A 24,854-nucleotide genomic window follows, 5' to 3' on the forward strand; every position below is an offset into this window, starting at 1 on the left:
AGCTCTTTTTCTACAGATGAAATGTAGGAAAATTGTGTATTTCTCCTCTTCTCACAGAGAAGATTTTCCATGAAGAAATATTTGATTGTATCAGGCAAAAAAACTCCAAATATTTAGATTTTTTTTGAGATTTCTTTGTAGACCTTAATGTCAGAGGTACCTCTTAATTCAATGAGGCATTCAGTAATTCACTGAGTCAGGAAGATTTACATTTATTTAGGTTTCTTACACCATAATAATTTGAACATCCTACATTTCCACCTGGACCGATCACAGGTTACATGTCAATTGACTTTTTGAGGCAGAAACAAAAATACAAGAGATTAGAGTTATTTTTCTCTTTATTTATTCTTAGTAGTTAAATTCAGCTTAAGGTCAGTGCTTCCATTACACACTAGAAGCAAAACCAATCTACCAACTCACTTACATTATTTGATAAATTCTATTTTTTTGGCAGATCTCTCTTTTCATTGTTGGGGGAAAGAGATGTCTTGCGTTCTTCGTTGTTATCTATGAATTGAGAAATCCAGTGCTGCATTTATAGAATGGGGGTATTCAAACTGAACCAGAACCATTTAGCTCTTTGGTGGCAACTTTATAAATTTCACACAGATGTATCTCTCAGAGCTCCATGCTTCACAATCAGAGAATCAGAAATCACCAACCATTACATGTTAACTATAACCAGTATAAGATATTCTAGCTACAAATATATGAAATTGTGATTTGGATGTGGGTCAAAAGAATGTTATAGAATCTCCCTTGCTAAATAAGATAAATGATTCCATTAGCATTTCTCTTCGGATGTTATTTTTAACTTTTTTGAACTATTTGCAGATAGAAATAGAACTATATTGAATGCCGATCTCAATATGAAATACAGAATTCACAGAATACACAAAATTATTGGTGATAGAACATTCAACAATCAGGGTGCTATGACTTTTACATTAAAATTCAATTATGTAGTAAAAAATAGAGTTGTTATAGCTAGAAAAAAATATTTTCAGAGGCAGCAGATACCCTTGATGGATGAACAGTTCTACATAGAATGAAAATCCTATGAACAATTCTGCATAGAATGAAGTATGCAAACTAGACACCAGGATACTCGACATATATAATTTATCAGAGATTACACAGAATATGACATAAAAACAGCAGTTTACTAAATAATTATAACCTGCAAAACGTGACAACAGCTTAGAAAATTGGTTAAGGTCACACTCTCTGACAGTAGACTTGTTGGGAATACAGATAATAGAATCAGATAGACTTACATTTCATCTGGTGCTGCCTTTCCTTGTCATCAAATCAGCTTGAACCTTATAGCTTGGTTTGGATCAAGCAGTAGGTATGTTGTTGATTAATGAACTAAATCTTGTCTATTGAGAGTGTTAACCTCATAGATTAACTATTGACTGATATTTTGGTAGTATTTTAGATGCAAAAGCATATTCCTCCTAATAATTGGAGATACAACTTACAGCTCTTTTGTAGGACAGACCTATGATTGTCTGAAATAAGAATGTTTTGTTTGTTATGTATAATTCTCCTATCCAGTGACAAATATGCATTTACACATCAGAGACTAGAATTTTGGAGATTTATCCTAGTGGAATTTTTAGGGAAATCTTGTCCAACTATATTTATGAAAGCAAGATAGGTTTTTTTGTTTTTTTTTAATTGGGTGTATTGACTGGCGTAAGCATAGACATTCTCCTTTTCAGTCATGTAGTTACAAAAACTGTACATTACAAACGGTATAGAAACAAGCTGAAAAGAATGTGCCACACATCCTGGATAATTATCTATATGCAGTTAAATTTACAGATATAAAAGAAAATACAGCCTACTCCCTTATAGTGCACAGTTATTTTTTAGATAAAATGTATCGCTAGTAAGTGGTCATGGTCACCAACTCTAGTTGTCTTCAGCACAGAGAATAAGAGCAAGGTCTGTTCGGTACAGCTTTCCTCCATCTGATAAAGCCATTATGCTTTTCTTGTATATTGGAATATTATTAATATCCAGATCCTGTATAGAACATAGATGGCATTATAATCTAGTTAAATATGGAAGTTAACCACTGTCCAGTGATGAAATGTGAGATGAGAAGTGTTTATTACATCAATCCATTAAGAAAAGAGCTGGATTAAATTCTTATACAAATGGGATTAATCACCAGGTTGTTTTAAAAATCTATCACAGTTACACTGATTTAGGCCAGTACCAAATGAGGTTAAGAATTGAAATCTACTTCTGCTTCTCTATAAATTTTTTAAGTAGATTTCCAAAAATGGATGTGTGGTTACTTCTGGATGAATCTGAAAAGTCTGCTTGAGAAATAAGTGGCACAGTAACTGAGTTACCTGTTTATTCTTCTCACACAGATCCTTCAGTAGAGCATCTAGTTCATTTTCATCTATATATCCATTGCCATCCTGAGGGAGGAGAAATAAACAGTATATAACCAACTCCATCCACAAAAATGGGAAATGTAAAACAGAAATAATTGAAATCTTCAGAAGATCTCTCTATTGCATACTTGGCAGATAGTCTAACCTCTCATGTCAGACCCTCAAAATTTCTAACTGCGCCGAAGTTCCAAAATAGATACAAATTCAACAAATATTTTGAACTTTTCAAAGTACTTTCATTTTTAATATTTCATTTTATGTTAACAATAGCACCTTCTGTTGAAGTAAATAAGTAGTCACAAATAGGTTCATATGAGCAAAGACACTGAAGCCTGGGGAAGCTATGAGACTGGCCTGATAATACACCAGGTGGTGGCAGAGGTATATTAGAGCCTACAGAATACTGATTTGGTCCAGGAGTAGAAAATCAGAAGAAATAAAGGACATTAACTGGTGACATCAGAAATAACCTTTCCTTGCATACACAAACTTACAGTCTACTACGTGTGGGGATTCTGCGGGATACTTTCATCTAGCTTAATCCCAATTCCACCTTGCAAAGCGGGTATTATTATTTCTTATTTACAAATGAGGAAGTTGAGGTTCAGAGGAGTTTGGTATCTTGTTCAAAGCCTCACAGTATTAAATTGTAGCATGGAATTTGAATCAAGATGTGTCTAATTTGGGACACACCATAATACATTTCCTATGACAAGAATGAATTGGCTGAGTAATTTTAATACGTCATGTTTCTTTTAATATGAACCTTGGGGTTTATATTAAACACACTTGAGGGTTTTTTCTCTAAGTGAGCATTTTCCAAATTCTTCTAAAGAGTCAAGTTTTAGATAAGAATAGACTTTTACCTGATCATATAACTCAAAAGCTTTATTGAACTCTTTCCCACACATTTTGACTCCCTAGATGGTAGAGAAGAGAGCAAAGGTTAAAATGCTATTTCTCTGTTTCATTGTTTTCCCTTGGCAAATCTGCCATATTCTAATGTTTCAAGGAAAATATAATTTGTGGTAGAGAAAAAGAGAAATACCTGAAATTTAAGAAGAAAATTCTCCTGCACTGGTAGTAACCTTTTAAGAGAAAAACATTATATGAATAGAGCAGATTTTTTTAAAAAGGATCGGCTTTTTATACTAGTATTTGCACAGCTCCTAAACTCACCGTGCCATCTCAGTTAATTCCAGCTTCCCATCATTATTTGAGTCAAATAATTTCAGCTGAAAAACAGAATGTCATTATTGTAGTCATTAAAGAATGATTTACTGAATGGAGGAGAAGAAAATTAAAGATAAAGCAGTTTGAGTTAACAATTACTTATATAGATAGCAAAATTCTAGAAACTTGCATTAAACTTTCAGTGCAAATTTTCAAATTTATAACGTGTCAATTGCCCAGGTCTACCAGAACAATACAGAATAGTCAAACTGAGTAATAGTGATCTTACTTAGGCTTCTAGAATAGTAAATATGTGTATACATGTGTTGGGGGCACATGTCGGGGCAATCATGTCTGGCGGTATATAGCATGTCTTGAAACTCTCCAAAGAATGGTGTGAAAATAAACATTTAATTTGTTTCCCTCTTTTAGAGCATAAAGGAATATAAGCAGAAGCAATAGGCAGGTGGTATGAATAATCCCTAGAGAAAAGAACTTCGGTAATTTTTAATTTTTTCATCTTCCTTTGGATACTAGAAACTAAATTAAGCACCCTACCTCCCTACACTGCACTTACATACACATCATAAACCAAGGAACACCCAGATATAAACTCATACCTGTATTCAGAAAGCATCCATGTTTTTAGAAAGTAGCAACTATTGCTATACCATATCATATAGAAGGACTATATATGAACTATATTAAAATATATAAAATATGTATACTTTCTGTATATGTATAAAATATGTAAAATATGTGAGAAAATGACTTTATTTTTATTTTTGAAAAAGGAATCTGATCAGGGTCATAGTTGATATAAGTTTAGGGAAATCTCTTTAGGGAAAAAAAGGAAGGGTATTCTATGGTTTGAGATGTTCTAAAAATCCTTTGTAGGAGGCAGATTTTTTTCAGGGTCTGATACTGACATATTTCATAATCCATTGACCATAGTTCTAATATTGTCACACAGTCTACCAAGATACTGGACACCTGATCACACAATTTAGTGCCTACAGGGAAATATTTCCCCACATATATCTTTAAATTTTAATTAGTTCTTGATTAATTTGCTTCTCAGATTTGAACTGGTTCATGACATTTAATCAGATATGCCAGGCCAGTCCAACAGGGGGAAAACTCCCATCTGAGTCGTTTTAAAAAGGCTGCTTTAGATTTCTACCTGAAAAGGAGTCTTTACTTTAAATAGACATCCCTTAAGATTGGCACAAAACAGAAGATTGCTAAATGTAGGTTATTGTCTGTTTCCCAAATGTTATGTAGAGCTTAGGTCTCCCCACTGTGACACATTTGTATGCTCGTGCTATGGTAATTGGAAATACAGTGAGGAATTAAAGAGGACACTTTCTTGCAATGAAAGCTTTTTGCCTTGTTTTGAAATTAAAGATTACTTCCACTTTGTAATATCACTGTGTAATGAATAAAGTAATAATGAAATTCTAGTGTTTTTGTTTTCCCCCATAAAAGCAAAATGACAGGCTGAAAAATCTCATTTACATCAGTACAATCAAACTCTTCATAATATTATTTCTCAGAGTAACTAAAAAGTCTAACTCCTTTGTCAATCTAATACAACAATTTTATAACACACTTTTATGGATAATTTATTTAAATCCACGAGGTAAGAATTTTAGTACCTATAGTATTTAAAGCATGTATAAAAATATGTATTGAAACTGGATAACTTAAAACTTTCCCTGAATTTCAAAAATTAAACAATTAAAAAAGTGTTGCCCAAATAGTGTCCCATGCTTTAATCAGTTTAGCAAGAGCCTTTTTCTTCATAGTCCTAATGTTATAAGGACTCAAAATGATAAAACTTTACCCTCTTGAAATTAATTAACTTCACAGACACTGGATTCAATCAGAACTTCGTAAGTTTGTTCATTCCTAAAACATTAAGTACTTATGTGTAAAGCACTTTTATTGGTTCTATTATCAATATTATACAATATATCTTGGTTAAACTATTTAATGTAGCATCAGACTCAGGGTATATTTGGATTTCCTCACCCAAAGCACCAAGACGATATTCCAAAATAATAAGAATCAAAACAAAGAAGGAGGAAATAACCATATTTTGTTGTTCAATGAATAAAATAGCTAGAAGTCCTCTTTAAATCTAAAATAATGTATGATTTCCTGAGTCATAACCTCAGAATTTCCTGATTCAGAACCTCTGTAATAAATGAGTTTTTAGTGATAAAATATATATATCTACAATGTAACTTACATATATATGTTACACAATTTTTAGTGATAGAATTTTGTCTTTGTAAGAGAAACAAAGTGATCTTTTGATAAATGAAAATTACCTTGCTCTACAAGAAAGGAAATGCTCATCTACAGAGCTTAAATCCACTGCCTGCAGCACTCAGCCTTACAACGTATAAGTATCCTTAAGTATTTCATTTTCAAGTGAAACAAAAGCTATATGTATGTGACGCCCACACCACGGTTTATTTATTTTACCCTGTGTAGCCTTGGGAATAAGCAAGAACACAGTAATATTTCATGGGCTCTGGCTACAGTCTTTTCAAATTCAGTCTTACCATTAGGTCTGTATACTCAGCTAGTTTTGTATCATCAACAGTCTTGTTTGCTTTTTCCAGCAGGTCCTTTAGAAAGTTCTGTTAAGACAAAGAGCACTCGTATGAATTTCATCAGCAACGTACAGTGGGCTCCCATCAGCCTGCCTTGAAATGAAACACTTAAGGAATGCGGTCTCCTTTTGAGGCTAGAACTGGGTGAGGAGAGAGGACTTTTAATGGGTGCTGAGCCATGTGGTCCTCTCGGCATTCTAGCTAAGATGCTGCCTTTGACAGGTACAACATCTGCCTTTTATTGAGACCTGATCTGTCATAGTCTGTGCTACACTGTGATTTTATGATTTCAATTAAAGGAGCATCTGGATTGTGCACTGTGTAGGAATCAAGAGTAAAAGCTTTTAAAACCAGCCAGCCCAGTGGATGCCTTTGTACATAAAAACTTCACAGATACTCATATGCCTCCCTTGCAAGAAACATAGCAGTCCCTTTTATACCTTCATGAGTGAAAAATTATCAGCAAGCCAGATGGAGAACAACTTCTAATTTAAGGTGTATTTCTTGCACTCAAAAGCTATATTTCCACAGAGGTTTATAGCTGGTATGAAGCTTGGTTCACAAATGGGGTGGTTGGTTGGCTTTTAGGTTTGATGCGGTCCTAAGCACCTTGGTTAGAATGCTTCAGCTGACTGTTCCAACTCAAACAGTCGGCCACAGATGATGTTATCTAATCTTTGAAGGATATATCAATCATATTAAAATAGAAATTAATGTGGGAAGGATGAAAAAAGATGATTATTAATTTGACAGTTGGAGTTTAGGAGTATAATTTTTTAACAGAGAAATAAATCAAATAAAAGCTTTACAAAAGCTTGCTGTATAAATGACAGTGTAAGTACTAAAGCATATTATCATCTTTCATTTTGTCTAGTGCTGTTCATTTGCAACTCCTTTATTTTCTCAGAAAATGAATTAACACAATTATGGAAAACTCAGCAGATGCTGTGCTTGGACATTACTGAGGGCTGGCGTTTCTTTGGTTCTGCTGTGGTTTATCTTCCTCCAAAATATACCAGTTCTGCTGGGATGATTTAACTTCATTCTTTTTGAGGAAGGAGACCTTTTTCTTGGTTTGATACATTTTCTTTCACTTCAAACATTTGACTTCAAATTCAAAGTGAAACATGGAAATTTCAGAGTTATTTAGGGATGAATTTATTTTTGAGCCTTATGAGACTTTTGTCAGAGATTAATTGGGTTAAAAAACCTCATCAGAGACTCACATGGTGGTCACAAAAATAGCCTGAGAGAAACCTTGGGACACTGAGATTCAAAGTCATGTCTAAGAACAAGTGATGTTTTACTCTATTATGGATCTTAAAATTAGCTTCCTTGAAAGATCCATTAAAAAAGAATGCCAACTTATCTTCAAAATTCCCCAGAGAGGAGGACTTCTATTTAGAATCTCTTTCTGAGAATAAAATTTAGAACAAAAATGTCAGTATTGGAAATGAGCTGAAGTTTTCATTATGAAGTTGAAATGATTTTTTAAAGAATATTTTTGGTCCAGTAGAATAAAAACACAATCGCTGACTTTCACCTCATGGGATCTAGTTTGCTGAACTGCAAGTTTGTAAAATATATTGTTTTCAGTGATTTCACATTTAAAATGTTTATATTTCCAAGAGACTTTAGCTGACTATGTCTTAACAACTTTGCAGTGGTGCAAATGTCCCAGTTTCATCCCTAAAATTTTATGTGTGGCATGTTAAACCATGACTAGGAAATCGTGTTTGACATTTTTATTTCCCCCACATGGCAGCAGAAGAGGCAGCTCTTGATGACTGAAGTTGAAAGCATGTGATGTTGTGGGGAAAAAAGCCCAACATTATTAGCATTATCAGATATTCTAGGTCTTGATCTTGGTTGTTTTCCTATGCAGCTGTGTAACTTTGAAAAATTAATCTCTCTGAACTTCAGTTTCTCTGTATAATGGGAATGATAATACCCCCTTGCAAGTTTTTTGTGAGGATTAAGTGTTAAAATACATTTCAAACACCTAAAACACCTAATACTATGCCTGCCACATAGTAGGTGCTCAGCAAACAACAATTTTTGCTTCCCTTTTAGTCACTTCATATGCTGAAGGAGAAAATAGGATCTTCTGGACTGAGAAATCTTGGGGTCAATTTAAGGAAGTGAGAAAGCAATGCTTCCATTTTTCTGAAAGGCTAGTAAATTACTAAGTTCGAGATTAATATAATTTATTATGCCTTGTATTTCACAAAATTCTTTATGCACAACATCCTAGTTGAGCTTCACAATAAATCTGAGAGGACGGTACTATCAGCCCCATTTAAAGGATTGAAAAAAATCAGAGAGAATATTTGTCAAGCGGTGAAATTTGATTTCAGATCTTTTCCCTTTTTGTCCTCCTCATCTCTACCAGCTCCTCTGGACATCTGTGAGATACGAATTGATAAATCCATTTTCAAAGTTGCACTCTTTCAGGAGTTTGATTATACATTAGGACTTTGTTGTGTTTACTGTTGTTGAGAGGGGCAGGAGGCTGTATGGAATGTCTAAGGGGCCTTGGAGGCCGATGAGTTTGAATTTAAACATTGCAGCCTCATGTCTTCTTTCTGTGTGGCTTTTAATTTATCACTTAGCTTCTCTTAATCTTTTTCCTCACTGGGGTAATACTAATCTCACACAACTCACATGAAGGTGAAAGAAGATATTGTGTGAGTAAAGTACCTGGCATATAGTAGGTGTATAACAATTGTTCCTTTATCTTCTCTTGAAAGAAAAATCTATGATATAGTTGTTTAATTTATAAAATAAAATGTCAAATTTCCATGAAAAGGAGTGGCTTTTCTGGCTTAGTATATCATTATATCTATCTATCCATCTTATACAACAATTTGCACATACCACAGAAAATGGTAATTTCTTGCATCGCTGAACAGAATTTCAAGGAGTACTTGAAGTCCCTTTTTTGATCTGGTTCTTCGTTGATGATGTGGAAGAGTGGGTGAAAATGTGCCACTGCTCAACATTAGTTTCTATTGTGGGAGGTTTTTTAAAAAGCTAAAAAGTTCCTGATTGTATTTGAAAATAAAAAACTTAGCCCAAGTTTTTATTTGCTTACCTTAAGCTCCTCAGTTTCTATAAAGCCACTGTGATCAGTATCATATTTTCTCCATGTCTGTAAGTAATTTTAAATAAGGAAAACAAACACATTAAAAAAAAGCCAACAGTTTTCCTACTTTAAGTAGCTTTCTATAGATGTCACCTAGTGACAGAACTTTCTCATACCTTCATGAATTCCTCACAGGACTTTAGTTGCTGGCATCGGAAGAGCAGCAGGAAGTTCTCTTCTGTGGGTAGTACATGAGCCAACTGGAAAAGATTTAAAAAGTCGTAAGGAGCTAGAAAGCATGTCTCTGGCATTACCTCCTGCATAGGTTTTGCTTTTGTTCTGGAGCATATTTATTACAAGGAGTTTTACTGCCTAGAAAGCTAGGAGAAGAAAGCCATTAGAATGAACTTTGCTTTTCTGACACTTGCTCCTGCACAAAGACATTGTGTTTCCCAAAGCTTGGGTGCCCTTGAGGCACTGATTTCTGTCAGAGAGATGGCTGCAGCAGGCGAACACAGGAAGCTCAGACAGGACTGGTTTGACCACTTCCATCTGCTGTACGTATAAACAGATTCATCCCCTTGGCTGGAACTCTTCAGACGTTCTGTCCAGCAGTCTTCCTCCTCTCAGCGTGCAGAGAACAGTACACGTGGGGACACACATAGAAGGAAAGAAACTGAGAAATATGAATGTAGGTGAAAGGAAGGAAGGAAAAAAATTGTGTCCCAGAGTGTGAGAGAAAGTGAACTAAGACATGCAAGGGGAGGTAAACTGAAGACATTGACTGTAAGGCAGGGGAAGGAGAGTAGAAAAGACAATTCACAATGAACAGTAAAAATTGAACAGTAATAGGGAAAATCAGTTCTCAAATGATAGGTTTCTGCCAAAAGGACATCTGCTGTTTGAATCCGGGGCTTGGGCTTATTTTATGATCTCCATTCATGACCCTATGACTTTTCTCCTTAGATCTCATTTCAGAACTTAAATACCTTTTTTTATTGGAGTAAAAAAGGGCTCCAGATCCCATTTTAAGATGAATGTAGTCTATCTATTGTGTGCAGGGAGGGAGGGAGCTGGATTGATGGCCCCACTGCAGGCTTGGGTTCTATTCCTGGATCAGCTGCTAATTAGCTGTGGTTCCCAGCAACTCCCTCAGCCATTTCTGGAACTTAGTACCCTCATCGCTAAAATAAGGAACTGAAACAGAAACCAATGTCTCTTAAACGTATTGGGTTCAAGATGACCTTGAGAATCTGTAAAATCACTATATTATTACCATTAAAGAATGAACCAACACATATTTCATGTAATTTCCAAGTTGATGAATCCCTTGCTGTACAGGCATAGACCCTCATCTCTGGATTTTAGCCCAAGAACCTGTGGTCTAGATCAACTTTAAAGTCAGTATAAGTTCCATAAGTTCTACCAAATTATAGGAAAGACTCTTTTAAAAAATTTTTTTTATCCTTTTAGGTCCTTTTAAAAATTTAAAATTTAATATAAATGTATCATTCTACCTTATATGCCAGTAATCTCTGGTTCTTTATGCCTGTATAATATTCCTTTATCTTGTTTTCAGATCTTTGAAATAATCTTAAAAATTGTTAAAACATTTAAAAATTTTGTCTTAAAAAGTACCACAAATTAAAACCATTCAATTTATAGGCACTACACGTGGGTGTGGGCCAAGGGACAGGGCCAAGCATCTTATTAGGATTTTTAGTATGACTCAGCCAGAAAATATTTTCATGTTTATTTTGACACAAAGGTCACTAGTGTGGTTTGCATTAACATAGGCATTCATTTAGGAAACAGGAAACAGCCAATTCCAACTTTTCCTTTCTTCATTTAGTGTATAACCTGCCAGATACCACTTTGTAAGTTTTGAGTGACTCTGTCCATGGATCATCTATTTCAGGAGTGCAGAAACTATTCTTTGCCTGCATACCCTGAATGCCCAATGTGGTGCTCAGCATGTTATGTGCCTGACATAAATGCAGATTGGCTGATTACTTTTATTCATTAACATGACCACCTTAAGAGGATTTATAATATTTTTTATCCTATCTTCATTGCTACTTTCTATATTGCTTGAAATAATTGTGTGTTGTTTTGAACAAAAGAGGAATCAGTTTTCTTAAAAAAATTATACTTATCAAAATCCACCAAATAACATGAAAATAGAAAAAATGAAAGAACAAGCTAGTTAGCAATGACCAAATGTAAAATTAGGGAAATTTTAGCCATCTTTGTTTCAAAAATTATAGTTCATATAACTCACATAATGTTCAGATGTCTTCAGAGTGTCAAATATAGAGATAGTAAAATTGCTCTTCATGTCAAATGTACATGTACACTTCTTTGCCATGCCACTTTGGTCCTACTTGGTCTAATTATTTTAAAAACACAGATTATACCTATGTGCAACATATTCAATCTTTTAATTTCATTGAAATGTTAATATTAAACTGAATACAGCATCATCCTATTTTACAGACATTAGAAATGAGTTAAACATGTAAAAGATTATAGTAAGACAAACCAGCCACTTAAAAATAAGAATACCATGTGTGGATAGGATGTGGCTATATGAACATAAAGAAATCATCCTTTTTAAAGTGTGTTTCATTTCACAACGTTGTGGTCCTGTGTCATCTGTTGATCCTTCCGTCAATGTATTGTGTGTGAATCAACATTCAAATTTCAGAGCTGGAAGCAAGAACTCTCTAGCTATAGTGTCTAAGGCCATGTCTACAAACTACCAGAAGTCTTTTATAGAAGGTGTTAAGTAGAGCTGCTTTATTCTCCGATTAGCTAAGTCACGGCTGTGCAGAGTAGTATCCAATACTGGCTGTTCCTAGGTCATTGGTGGTTTCTTGGTCCTTGGGCTGCCTGCCTGCTTTTTTATGAACTCTCAAAACTTTGCTGTGAGTTGGAGAAGAGGGTGAAGAACACCAAGGGAATTAGATGTGGCCACAAGGAGAATACCTGAGAACTTAATTTATGAGAACTGGTTGTCTGCCACTGAGATTAGGGGAAGCACACATTTCTTTCTGTTGGCTTGTTTCTTCTGCCAATCTACATACATCCTGATGATACGGTCTGTGTCTTATTTACTGTCTATTTGCCAAAAACCTGCAAAAATTTCAGTAAACATTTTACGGAGCCAATGAATGAAGGCAAGAAATTACTTGTCTAGGGTCAACACAGACTATAGATAAGAAGGAATATATTTCCTTTGGAGGTGATGCAAATAGCTTATTACTGAGCTGTGGATAGGAGTTAGAGTGGGTATTATGATATCCCACCTTGAGCTCCCTTCAGGTTCTGGGAGTATTACTGTGGCCTCAGCTGTCAGTACCCTTTGGGAGTTACCTGGGTTGAAGAAAGCTGCATCCCCAAGGAGGCTTTGTCCTATGATAGACCCATATGGAGATACAGAGGTCCAGCCCTCTTGTGCAAATCTTGGGACATCTCTGCAGCGTCATCCCAGTTGAAGCCTCTATTGAGACTGTGTCAAAACCTACTGGACTCCCTCTGTCCTGTCCTGTTCTTTTCACTTCCTTTCGATGAGTATTGGTTATTGATTCCAAGAGCACTTCTAATAAACTTCTTCATTACTAATCCTCAACTCAGATCTGCCTCCCAGGGAACTCAACCCCTGTCACTACTCCCAGGCTGAAACCCTTGCCTTATGTTTTAGGGCAGGTTGAAGTTCCTTGCAGTGGCTCATGTGACTGTGGTTCAAAGCCACTACTAGGCACTGTGCTGGATGCTGGGAATTCATAGTCACCACTATAAAGAAACTTCTTCAAAGCAGGAGCTAGATACAGTGATAAGTTATGAGGTATGAGGGTACACATAATGTGTGTAAATGACTTAGCTAAGATACATCAAAGCACACATGAGGCATAATGCTTAACTTTTAAAGAAAATCATGGTTTCTGTTAATCTTCTTCAGTACAGATTAACAAAGCATTCACATATTTCATTTGAGAACCAGAGAAATGTTTTTCCTAGTCAATGAGAAGTGAGTCCAGGAAATTTAGGAGGCAAATAATCTTATATAAATTTAAGGCTAGATGAGATTAATAATTTGAATTTGACATGTTATATAGGAAGTGGGAAAAAGGCTTGGCATTTAGAGGAGTGGTTTAGATTTTCAATGAGTTATTTTTATTTTTAATAATAATAGCATTTACATTTTTGAGTTTTTATAGTGTGCCAGGGTTAATATATTCATTTGACATGTATTATTACATGTGACATCAATATTCACCTACCATCCTTGTTCACAGCCAAGAAAATAGGCTTAGAGAGGATAAGTGGGCTGCTATCAGACAGCTTATAGTTTGATCCAGATTTGAATCAGTCTGGTCTTTTTTATTTTGAGGCCCTTGTCTGTTTATAACATTCCATTAAAATCTTCACTTGAAAAAGTGTTGCAAATAAATCCTTTTAAAAATATCTATCTGGAGGGATGTTTTTTTTTTTTATCAGATTTCATGTCATTTCCCCAAATTCTAAGGTGGAAAAGTAGTCTTCCATGAAAAATTACATTCACTGTAGCTAAACTCACATGCTTAAATCCTGCCATGGGAGAAAAGAGGGAAAGTCTAGAGAAGCGCCTGCTTCCTGGGGAGGCTAGTTATACTTTTAGGATTAAAATAGCTTTTAGATCTATTTTTTCAGCGGATGCACTGACCTGGACAAGTAGACACAAAACTGGAGAGGATGGTAGGTTCCTACACATTGACCAAAGGACCAGGTGAAAAGCTTAGATTTGACATCCAGCTAAGGGAAATATCTATACTTACTGTGAGCACTGGAGAAGAAATATCTAATATCTGCTAAATCACTCAGTCTTCCTCTTTAATTATTTTAATTGGCCTTCTCTGCAATAGAATTTAGTCTGAATAAATTTAGAACATTTCTTGACTGTCATGTTATTTGTTGAATTATCTCAGAATTTCAATGCTCCTGTTTCATATTAATAATCTCTTTGTTACTGAATTGTATTTGTGTGAATTTTAAAATAATTTAAAGACATGAAATTAAGAAGTTCAGAAGAAAGCCTTTCTTCTTTACATGTTTCTAAGTAGCAAAAGCATGTTGGAAAATGTCAGTCAACTTTATCAGGACAGAACTTTGAGAATTAACCATTATACTTTCTGATCTTTTGAACAGCATATTTCAATTAGAACCAGATCATGTTGGCTCATTTCCATGGAGAAAACAGATTATCACATGAATATCATTTGATTTACTTTGACTAGATTTTTTTTGACATCATTAATCTACAATTATATGAGGAACATTATGTTTGCTAGGCTTCCCCCTTCACCAAATTCCCCCCACAAACCCCATTACAGTCACTGTCCATCAGCAGAGTAAGATGCTGTAGAGTCACTACTTGTCTTCTCTGTGTTGCACAGCCCTCCCCGTGCCCTCCCCAACATTACACATACTAATCTTAATGGCCCCTTTCCTCCCCACCCCCTTATCCCTCCCTTCCCACCCATCCTCCCCAGTTCCTTTCCCTTTGGTAACTGTTAGTCCATTCTTGAGTTCTGTGATTCTGCTGCTGTTTTGTTCCTTCAGTTTTTTCTTTGTTCTTATACTCCACATATGAGTGAAATCATTTGGTACTTGTACTTTGATTAGATTTTTATGAGCCCATGAGTATACCTATTAAGGGCAAAACACAGCAAAGCCAACTTCTTTTCTCTCTGAATACTACAGTTGTATGCTTGAAGTGAATAGGTAGATTATTATAAATTTTGGAAAACATGGGATTTTCCATTCCTTCATAGCTGGCTTGGATTTGTGTATTTTTTCCCCATATTGTGTAGGATTTCTTAGCAAGTGATACGATGTCAAGTTGGATAAGAAAGGTTGAACTTCATTTAATGCAACTTCCTGATGACACTAGAGGGCACATTATAAATTCAGGTATTTCCCACTCCCCATTCCCCATTTTCTACTTGTCATCTGTAACTTTCAATTGCTTTTTTCCAATGATTTTCAGAACCTCATCTTTCTCTCTTCACTTGTAGGCAACTGCCCAAGAGAGAATCAACAGGCATTTGATTTGACTGCTGCAGCAGTTTCTCTTCCCTCTCCTCCCAGTCTCTAAATCCCTTTTCTACAACTAATTACCATTCCACCCCTTCCTCTTGGGCCTTGATTGATAACTCCACATAATGACAAGAATTCTGAGAACAGAGTCAGATCTAGGCCTGTAGGTAGATTTTGTCATTCCTTGCTAGCAGGATCTTGGACACATCATTCAGTCTTTCAGGGCTTCAGTTTCTTCATCTTTAAAATAAGGAAATTTGGCTATTTTTTTCCCAAAGGTCCCATCTAGCAAAAAATTCCATGTCCTGCAATACTTAAGCTTTCTAATAAATTCTTCTGAGTCTTACTTCTCTCTCTTTAAACTCTTTTTGCTTCAGCTGATCTGAAAGTTATGCCCAAATCATATTTCAAGTGCTTTGGTCAGATCTCTATACTTTGTACATCCTGTTCAACCAGGCTAACCATACAGTAAGGTGCCTATTTTATTACTTGCCATAAGTAATAAACCAACTGAGACTTGAAAATATTTTCTTTTAATGCAGAACATGTACAGATTATTTATTATTAAAAAAGAGCAGTTCTGTAAGTCCTATTACTGTTAAGATGGAAATGGCTGGGTTTTGGCTATTCTACTATTCATTTCTTATTTTTTCTTTGACTTTAAGAAAGTTCTGTTGAAGCCTCAGGATCCCCAACTATAAAAATAGATCTTCATTTTATATTTAGGCTTATTTTATTTTGTTGTTCTGAGGATCAAATGAGAGAACATATTTGAAAACACTTCCCAAATTGTGTAATGTTGTACTAGTGTAAATTGTTTTTATTGTTATTGCTTTAAAAGTTCCTTAATTCTTCATTTCAGCCCTCATTAACTTCTTCATCCTCCTCTGTTACGTATCTTTCCTCACAGAGAAAACTTTTCTTTCTTATAATAGTTTCTTATCTCAAACTGCTGGAGAAATTTCTATTACCAAACCTCCAGGACAATGCATCTGCTAGTGACCCCTAGCTTCTCATTCAAATATGACTTAAAATTATAATTCATAAATGATTAGACTATATCATACATAGTAAAGCCGAGATACAAAACAGATTCATCCATCTTGTCCTTTTACAAATGTAAAATCCATGTGGAATGTATCTATGCTTTTTATACTGCTATTCAACACAGTATTGCTGAAGAAATTTAGTGAAATAAATAACTGAGAGCACTGGAATCCTTCAAGGTGAAACATATTAAATACACATTACAAGCTTCCCTTTACTAGAATTATAAAGCTAGCCAAACTCTGAAATAGCCACATTTATAATTTCAGATTTTCCAACTAGTGTTGACTAGATGTATCTCATCTCATTTATGTTCATTTAAAAGTTATTTTTTCATCCTTGATGATTTCATATCATGATTAGTTAGCTTCTATGTCAATCTGTAAGTCCTATTACTGTTAATTTATCTATTTATATAGTAAACATCACACATAGGCAAAGGGGAGAGTGTATTCTCCAGGGAAATGTTTTAATTACAAAGATAGTAATGGTATGTTCCTTCCTTAACTCTATTTGTAGTAGCTGCTTAAAAATAAGTGTATTTCACATTGACATCATAGGTGTCCTAAATATTAATTATTTTAAAACCAGGTTAGTTCTCTGAGTCAAAGGTAAATTATGACTAAATGCTGTTGACAGCCAGAATACATCACAATCTAATACACTCCGAGCATGACATATAATTATGCTTGTGATTTGGCATATTTTAAAATATGACCTTATTAATTTTTCTGGACAAAGCTGTTCATTCAATTTTTCTAGTAGGTTGCAGAGATAAAGAAACCTGAGACACAAGAGTTAGGAAAGGTAGAAGCAAGGGAAGCAACAGTTCTTTCACAAACTGAAGAATGTCAAAGAATTGATGCATAATCAGATTTTTGCTTCCTTAACTCATGAACAAAAAAAAAGAAAAAGTTGTCCTCAATAGGAAAGTAATAAAAAAAGGTTGTTTTCAATAGGAAAATAATAAAAAAGTTTATCTTATCAAAAGATAACATTTGACACCCACAGTTCTAACTTTCAGAGACTCAAAATAATTCCTCCCCTATAACACATTGTAAAATATTCACCCACTTTAATTAAGTTGCTGTGTTTTTTACTAAGGCCAACCACCAATCTAAAATAGAGTTTTAGGAACCAGGATGCAGTTTTTGTTGTGACATCATCATAGAGATTGCAAATATTTCATTTTATATCTTAACAGAAAAGTCTACACTGTTAAATGATAAGAAATACCAACAAACAATGTACTTGGTTGAGATTTTATCCAAGTGAGGCTGGGTAATGTAATGGCATGAGTATTCACCCGCAAGTTGGAGACTGGGTCTCTACCTGCCTCTGTGCCAGCAAACAGCTGCAAGACCAAAGGCAAATCATTTCACTTCTCCAGGTCTCAGTTTCATAATGTATTAAATTTAGGTTCTGAGTTAGGCAGATACTTAGGTCTCTTTTATTTCTGAAGTTTTTTCTTTTATGTTTTTGAACAGAAGATAACATGTTACTTAGGTAAAATAAGCAGCTCTAAATTGGTTTTGCCAAATCATATTTGAGTTAGATACAACTACAAAATGAAGCTTATTTATTAAAGCTGTATCAGAAAAATGCAGAAATTCTCATTACCTCTACGATTCCTATTTTCCCATCGTCTCTCTGCCCATAGTGATCCACAAAAGTTTTCATCTCAGGTGATAACTCCTAAAATTACATAAAAGCAGGTAAGAAGTTTGGAAAAAACAACATAAAAAACAAACCCAATTATGTTTGTGATGGTGTTAATGACTTATTGCAAAGAAAAGCCAGAATTGGAACCATTTAGGGTTATGCATACTGATGAACTGTTATGAAAATTAAAGACATACCTGAATCACTGTATTTACTGGTTTGAAATGAAATAGTTGTAGTTATGTGTATCATTTTTGCCTCAATCCTTATGATTTATCTTCTATTATTAGTTTTGAGAATATGTCACCATTTGAAAATGTAGTCAGGATTCTTCAGTTCATAACTTTTAGTCATTTCAAATATAATGATGACTGTTATGTACTTTAAACATTGCTTGCTTCATGAGAGATTCCTTTATGTTGCCACACTAATTGTCCTATAAAGTTTTCCTTATTCTATATGTTCTTCTATTAAAAGTGAGAATATGTATTTGGTTTGGACAAGCAAAAAATTTGAATGTTGAAGAGTGACTCACTTTGTCAGCAAAGAATGTTTCCAGCATGGGAGTAGCATTCATTAAGTTAAAAGATTAAATATCAGAAAAGTATGTGTCAGATAAAAAAATTACTTGACCCAGTTTGTACTTAGGGACAGACAACATTGATGACCTAGTTTAGGTTATATGTGTTTAACATCCTTGCATCCAAGAGTAATTTAGGGAGCAGTTTTCTAGTGTGTCCTTGTTTCCATTTTTTCTGAGATAATGTTTTCTCTGCCATATATTTTGGCATAATAAAACATGTTTTACAGTGACAAAATGAATACTTTCATCTCATTTGACCTATTTTTCCAATCTATTCTGTTGCTTATATAATCTCTTCACATATTGACAGATCAGAGAGCTGTGAGCTGTAAACTAGTGATCTAAATATAGAACTAGTATTCAGGTAGTTGAATTTATACCCTTGGGTCTCCAGTCTAGCCCATTAAATAGCCTTGTTGCATTAACTGAAGCCTGTTGTAAATAGGTCAGCCTTTATTAACATCCTATTCTATGTCCTTGCAAAAGTAAATTAAGGTCTCAGTTTTTATGATAGCTACCAAGACAGTGGTATTATCTATCACACAAGTTTGCGCTAGGCATAGATAGGTTAATATAATTTAAGGGTTATATTGAGGCTGAACACATTACTATTACTAGTTGTTACAAAATCCTTTTTGAACCAAATTAAATATCTTTAGTAGAACTGAGGTAAATAGTAATTAAACAATTTGATTGTAGTGTAGTCTTTAAAACTCTTCTGCTATGAATTAATTGCAATTTGCATTTAGTAAGTTTTGTTACAGCAACAGTTATAAGAAAATGAAAGAGTCTATCCCATGGCTATAGTGGGATTATAAGTTGTTATATTTTTTTGCACATACATTAAAGTAAACAAAAATAAAGCATTTGTTTTTAAATCTTAAAATCATGTAATACCACTAATTTAACTAGCAGAACTGACATTTAATTTGTGAGCTTTTTGGGTGATGATTATGTCAAAACCTGAATTTTAAACAGTGTGAAAAATAATGATAATAATAACTACAACAAAGTAAATTATAAAAATGAATTCAAATTTAAAGGCTAAATATCATTGTCAGTTTAAAAGGGCAGTTCTGAAAACATACTGAGTTATTGTATTTCATTAATGTTATATTCACTTATAGCTAGTATTAGTGAAAGTTTTGAAATTCCACATTATTAATATAACAAATCAAACAATCTTTCCATTAATACAGTGAAATCTGTTATCCTATGACCACAAATGCAAAGGAACTTGGTTTATAAGATCAATCTTTATGTCTAAAAAAAAGGAGAAATATATAAAAGTAGGTTTACTTCAATGAGGCTAGTAGTATAGTGAAATGTGTGTCTAGTACATGAACCTCTCAGTCCAGATCTTGATTTAGATTTTATCTATCCAAAGCCTATATACATAATCCAGAAAAATATGTGGCAGCCTTGGTATTAAACAACTTGATATAATTCTGTACCTATGTTCAAGTTTGGTATTAATTGGATTATAATCTAATAATTAGAGTTTCCAATATTCTAAAATTAGAGCCTAGGCAGTGGGAAAAAAAGCTCTAAAATCTTTAAAACTCTAATGTGAAGCCATTGTTTACAAAAAAGTACAAATATTAAATGGGAAGAAGAAAATAAAAATCAGAAAAAATATAGAGAGTTTCTAAATATTTGAATTTCTAAGAGGAAAATAATCTCAATATTAAAATGACTTCTGGGAAAATTAAAACATAATCATTTAGCAGCTAGAAGCATCTTACATGGTTTTAATTTGAAATTTTATGGCAAGTAAAATTTTCAACCAGATATTTTAAATATATTTTTAAATGAGGAAAATAATTGTTTTGTTCTATTAATCAAAGCTACATAGATACATGGTAATACACAAGGTGGGGGAAGGGTGGGGAAAGAGTGAGGAGACATATTCTATTTGATCCCATTCTATTGTACTTTCAGATTTACATAATATTAAATCTCAGTAAAACAATCCCCAAAGCGTTATGAGGTTTTAAATCTATTTGATCAATGATTTTACCCACTGGTAGTTCTGTAATGCATTTTAAAGTCCTCTAGGATTCTTTTGAATATGTTGTACACAGTTGTGTATCACACAACTTTTGATTTATAGAATAAAAAGTAACTCTATTAGTAAAAAATATATATAAAAATTCTGCTAAAGGATCACACAATATTTTCCTCCTCTAAAGTCATCTATATATCATCTGTAATGTAAAATCTCTAACAGTAGTTTAAAAAGCCAAAGATCATTAACATCTAATTAGCCCAAATCCAACACTGCCTTCTTCTAAAACACAGTCCTACATAAACCTCAATAAGTGAATACAATTCCTAACCTCTTCCTCTCTACAATAATCTCACAGATGTTTTAAATCTGGTTATTTTATTTTTATGCTGGTGACATCTTTTCTTAACAGGTTAATTTATGCCCAAAGGAAGTCATTCATAATTAGTAAAATTGCCATTTGTTTAATTAACCAATGATTTAAATCACAAATATAGCTTATTTTCAAAACAACATTAATTGCTTCCCATGAGAGTATAACTTTGTTTTTTGACACATGAAATTTTTAATATTGTTTTCCTTTTAACATCTCTCTACCTTTTGGGTTTCTCTCAACAGAATGAGCAACTTTCTTGTTAGATTCGTGTCATTATTATGTTGCAAGTTGTACAACTTTCCCCCAGTGAAGGTCAAAACAGAACATTTTTCCCCCTCTCCATTCCCATCAACATCATAACACTAATAATTGGCAATGGACGGGGATTCATAATCTGCAGATCTGTTTCCTGACCACCAAGGGGCAGAAATGTATTTCTACCCCTCCGCTTCTCAACAGTTAGAGAAGTTAAGAATGACCTAATCGAGCTCATTCTTAGAGGTGGGATCTGCTAAAAGATCTCAAGCACCCACACTTTGCTTTTAAACACTATTAAAGCAAATGCAAGTAAAGAATCTATATTTTAAATGCTCCAATTTCAGATTGTAAGGTTTTTCCCTTTAGGGAAACTTTCCCTCCCTCTCTTTCTCTCTCCTCTTTTTCCCTACACAATTTGGAAAAGCACTCTTTCTCCTCTTTCTCAGTCAATAAGTGTTTACATTTCCCAGAAATCACTTGACCCCCGACTCTTTATGAAAACGCTAGAATATTTATATTTTAAGGCTGAAGGTCTTTTTCCTTCTTTTCAAACCTGAACCTACCAATCCAGCCTTCTTCCGCGCCTGCTGGAGCTCCTGAATCAAGTTCTGCAGTTCCTTTCCTTCCAGGTAGCCACTTCCTGCAAAGAGAAGGAGGCACCGGGTGTCAGACATCTCATTCTGAGTTTCTTCTTAGTTCTATTTCCACGATGGCTATCTTTCTGGTTACTAGAGGGGCTCTAGCCCCCACATTGATTAACCTGCAAAGATTATGGCGATGGCAGCGTTCGCCTCAGGGTAATAACTTTAGACCCGCTAAGGACAAAGGGGGATGGTAGGGATGCTAAGCATAGCCATAGAAACTTGGGGGTACAGTATCCCCCAATCCATGCTTTCTTTCTCACTTAACACTCCCCCCGCCACCCCCCCTCCGCTCTCTCCACCCATACACACTTTCTACTTTCACCATTCTTGGAGCTAAAAAAGTTTAAGGTTTTGGGATAACATAGAAACAATAACATAAACTTTCAAGCTGATGGTTAAGCAGTCAGCGAGAGAGAAGATTAGGGAGATGAGGGAAGAAGTAAAGAAAAGAAACGAGGGATAGTGGGATCAGGAGGCTCAGGGTTGGGGGGAAGGGAGGAGAGGGCGTGGACAAGGGTCTTCAAACAGTTAAAAAAGAGAGAAGATAATCACCATCAGCGTCGAAATGAAGCCAGATCTCGAAGAACTGTGAGGCTGTGATCAGGGATGACTGCAGGTGGGATTCTGCCATTGTACAGCGGAGTGTGTCTCTGAGTGTGAGTATGTGTCAGTACGTGTGTGGGGTGAACAAGAGCCTCAGTGTGTGTGTGTCTGGCTGAAAGACTCTGGGCGGCGAGGCAGCCTAGGGCGCGGACGCTGTCGGGAGCTGTCCTCGGTGCTGCTCAGCTCAGGCGTTCCTCCGGAGTTCTCTCTCCACACCCCGCACCCAGTTCTCCGTATTTATCCTGATGGCCCCGGCCGGGCCACGCCTACTTCTGCCTCCCATTCCTCACTCCCGCCTCTTACTCGCACCAACCTTCCCCTCCCTTCCAGTTTTCTCTGCTCCTCCCAGGAAAGCCGGTTGGAGCAGGAGTTTTGGAGTGTAGGAAGCAGCAGGTGGTGGGAGATCCTTCGCTCAGAGACTGGATGCTTAAAACAGACTCATTTCCTCCAACATTCTCCTAGTCTATAAAATATCTTATTCCTGAATATTACAGTAAAAAACGTATGTAAATAGGTTTTGATTTTCAGGTGGGAGAGGAAAGCTGATGAAGTGTACAACGACATAAATGATGTTTATCTTGTGTGTCTGTATGATTTCTCCAAGACATTTTAGTATTTGTTAAAGTGAAAGCTTAACAAGTATTAGATTAATTTGATTACTGTATACAATGAATTTATTAATTGTATCAATTAATTAGTGTTATCAATAACCACTCTATTTTGTGTTTGTGAGGGCCATCGTACAAATGTTTCTTAGGTGATTTATATGAATAAGGCTTGCCAGCATGAGAAAACAAGATTGTGTGGTTTTTTTTTCAGCTTGAAGTAGAATTATGATTGTAAAGTGATAGAATTAAATGATAAAATCTTAAAATGTTATAGAAGGAAGTGATCTTAGAGATAAACTATGGTTTATGTCCTATGGGTTTAAAAAGAGTGAGTAAACTAAAGCAAAGAGTAGCCAAACATCTAGTCCAAGCTCATGCATAGGTGAGCTAGTGGCCCAGTCAAGGCCCCATTCAATGGCCTTAACATATGTATCTTTCTTTGTATGCCAAGCAATCCCTGTGAAAGAATTTTTCAGGAGCTTGAAGTTATCATCAGAGCTGAAAAAGCTACCTAACTGAATGCATATTATGGATTCTAATATAATAAATGACATACTTAGTTTATTTATCATTTACATAAATATTTCTAAAGTATTTGGGTGTGAATCTTTTGAGACCTTGAGTTCCACTGAAAATGTATCTTAAGTGTCTGATTACGATGGTACAAAAGCAAAATGAAGGAATAAGAGAAAATCTAAATACAACCAGTACAGGCTTACAGTGAGGCAAAATGAATTCACCAAGCTCTATTTTTTTAATCTTGTGCGACTGAATATGAGAACCCTCAAATTTATGTTTCTGAGACAATGAGTTCCATAATAGATTTGTGGAACTTCTTACGTGTATCTTTTCCACAGACCATCATTTCAAAACTGGACTATTTCAATAATCTTCTCAATGGAGTTCTTTCTTCCATAATACTTTGCAGTATACGAATTACTTTTACTTCAGTCTTCAGTTACCTTATCTGATCCTCACATTTAGTCTCTGAAGTTGTTATACAGAGCAATACTGTTTTTCTTATTTTATGCAAGGAGTAAATAACTGTATTCTAGAACTAAATAGGCATTCAGTCAGTGTTGAGTTATTTATATTTTTATGCATCCAAAAATCTTTATTAGTACTTACTATGTCACACATTCTGTTAGATTTGGAAAATAATGAGATAAAAGGCATGGTACCTGCTTTCTTGAAGTTCAGACTTATGCGGATACAACCATATGCACACACTTGCAGTACATGGATATAATGGAAGAATGGACAAGCTACTATGTGTGCATAGACCTTATAATTTTTCTGTATGCATGGGAATTGAAGCTTAAGTTATCTAATTTTGCTTCAGTAACAAGTACAGAGAAATCTTTATTCTGCGGTGGGCACTTTTGGTTATAAGGGGAAATGTTAATGGGAGTGAAATAGCTTGTACAAGCTTATCACAAGCTTTTTACACTCCTGGAAAACTATTTCTAAGAAAAGTCCTGTTTGGCATATATTAGCAGCAGGATTTTTGTATGAAAAAGTACGGCATGTGAATTGGAAGCAAAGGCTAGAGGATGAACTTTAAAAGAGGGTGAGAAAGTACTGACTATAGAATGATTTGAAGGAGCACTCTGACCCTTCCTATGCCTAATGGCTCACAATGTCTAGACACTGGACACAGTCCTGAAACTAAGAAAAAGACCAGA

The 24,854-nt window shown here is 34.9% G+C and overlaps 1 protein-coding gene across 1 annotated transcript; it reads right to left on the reverse strand.

Annotated features, from left to right (window-relative positions):
- Window positions 1-187: 187 nt before the first annotated feature.
- Window positions 188-22,800, reverse strand: CALB1 (calbindin 1). The gene is made up of 11 exons (XM_017656598.3): window positions 22,511-22,800; window positions 21,878-21,954; window positions 18,048-18,122; window positions 9,479-9,562; window positions 9,312-9,368; window positions 6,167-6,244; window positions 3,600-3,655; window positions 3,469-3,508; window positions 3,287-3,340; window positions 2,373-2,444; window positions 188-2,037 (listed from the first exon to the last, which is right to left on the reverse strand). Exons 1-11 carry the CDS (start codon window positions 22,587-22,589, stop codon window positions 1,924-1,926), a joined length of 786 nt encoding a protein of 261 aa, XP_017512087.1. The 5' UTR covers window positions 22,590-22,800; the 3' UTR covers window positions 188-1,923.
- Window positions 22,801-24,854: the final 2,054 nt, after the last annotated feature.

The sequence above is a fragment of the Manis javanica genome, chromosome 2 (assembly GCF_040802235.1).
Source record: "Manis javanica isolate MJ-LG chromosome 2, MJ_LKY, whole genome shotgun sequence".
In the NCBI taxonomy this organism is placed as follows: Eukaryota; Metazoa; Chordata; class Mammalia; order Pholidota; family Manidae; genus Manis; species Manis javanica.

What these genes read in the sequence shown, in the direction of transcription:
- CALB1 (XM_017656598.3), bottom strand. Translation starts at nt 22,589, where the DNA reads ATGGCAGAATCCCACCTGCAGTCATCCCTGATCACAGCCTCACAGTTC. An exon ending in CCTGTGAGGAATTCATGAAG is followed by an intron (nt 9,369 to 9,478) that starts GTATGAGAAAGT and finishes AATTACTTACAG; the next exon opens with ACATGGAGAAAATATGATAC. An exon ending in ATTTTCTTCTTAAATTTCAG is followed by an intron (nt 3,341 to 3,468) that starts GTATTTCTCTTT and finishes TCTACCATCTAG; the next exon opens with GGAGTCAAAATGTGTGGGAA.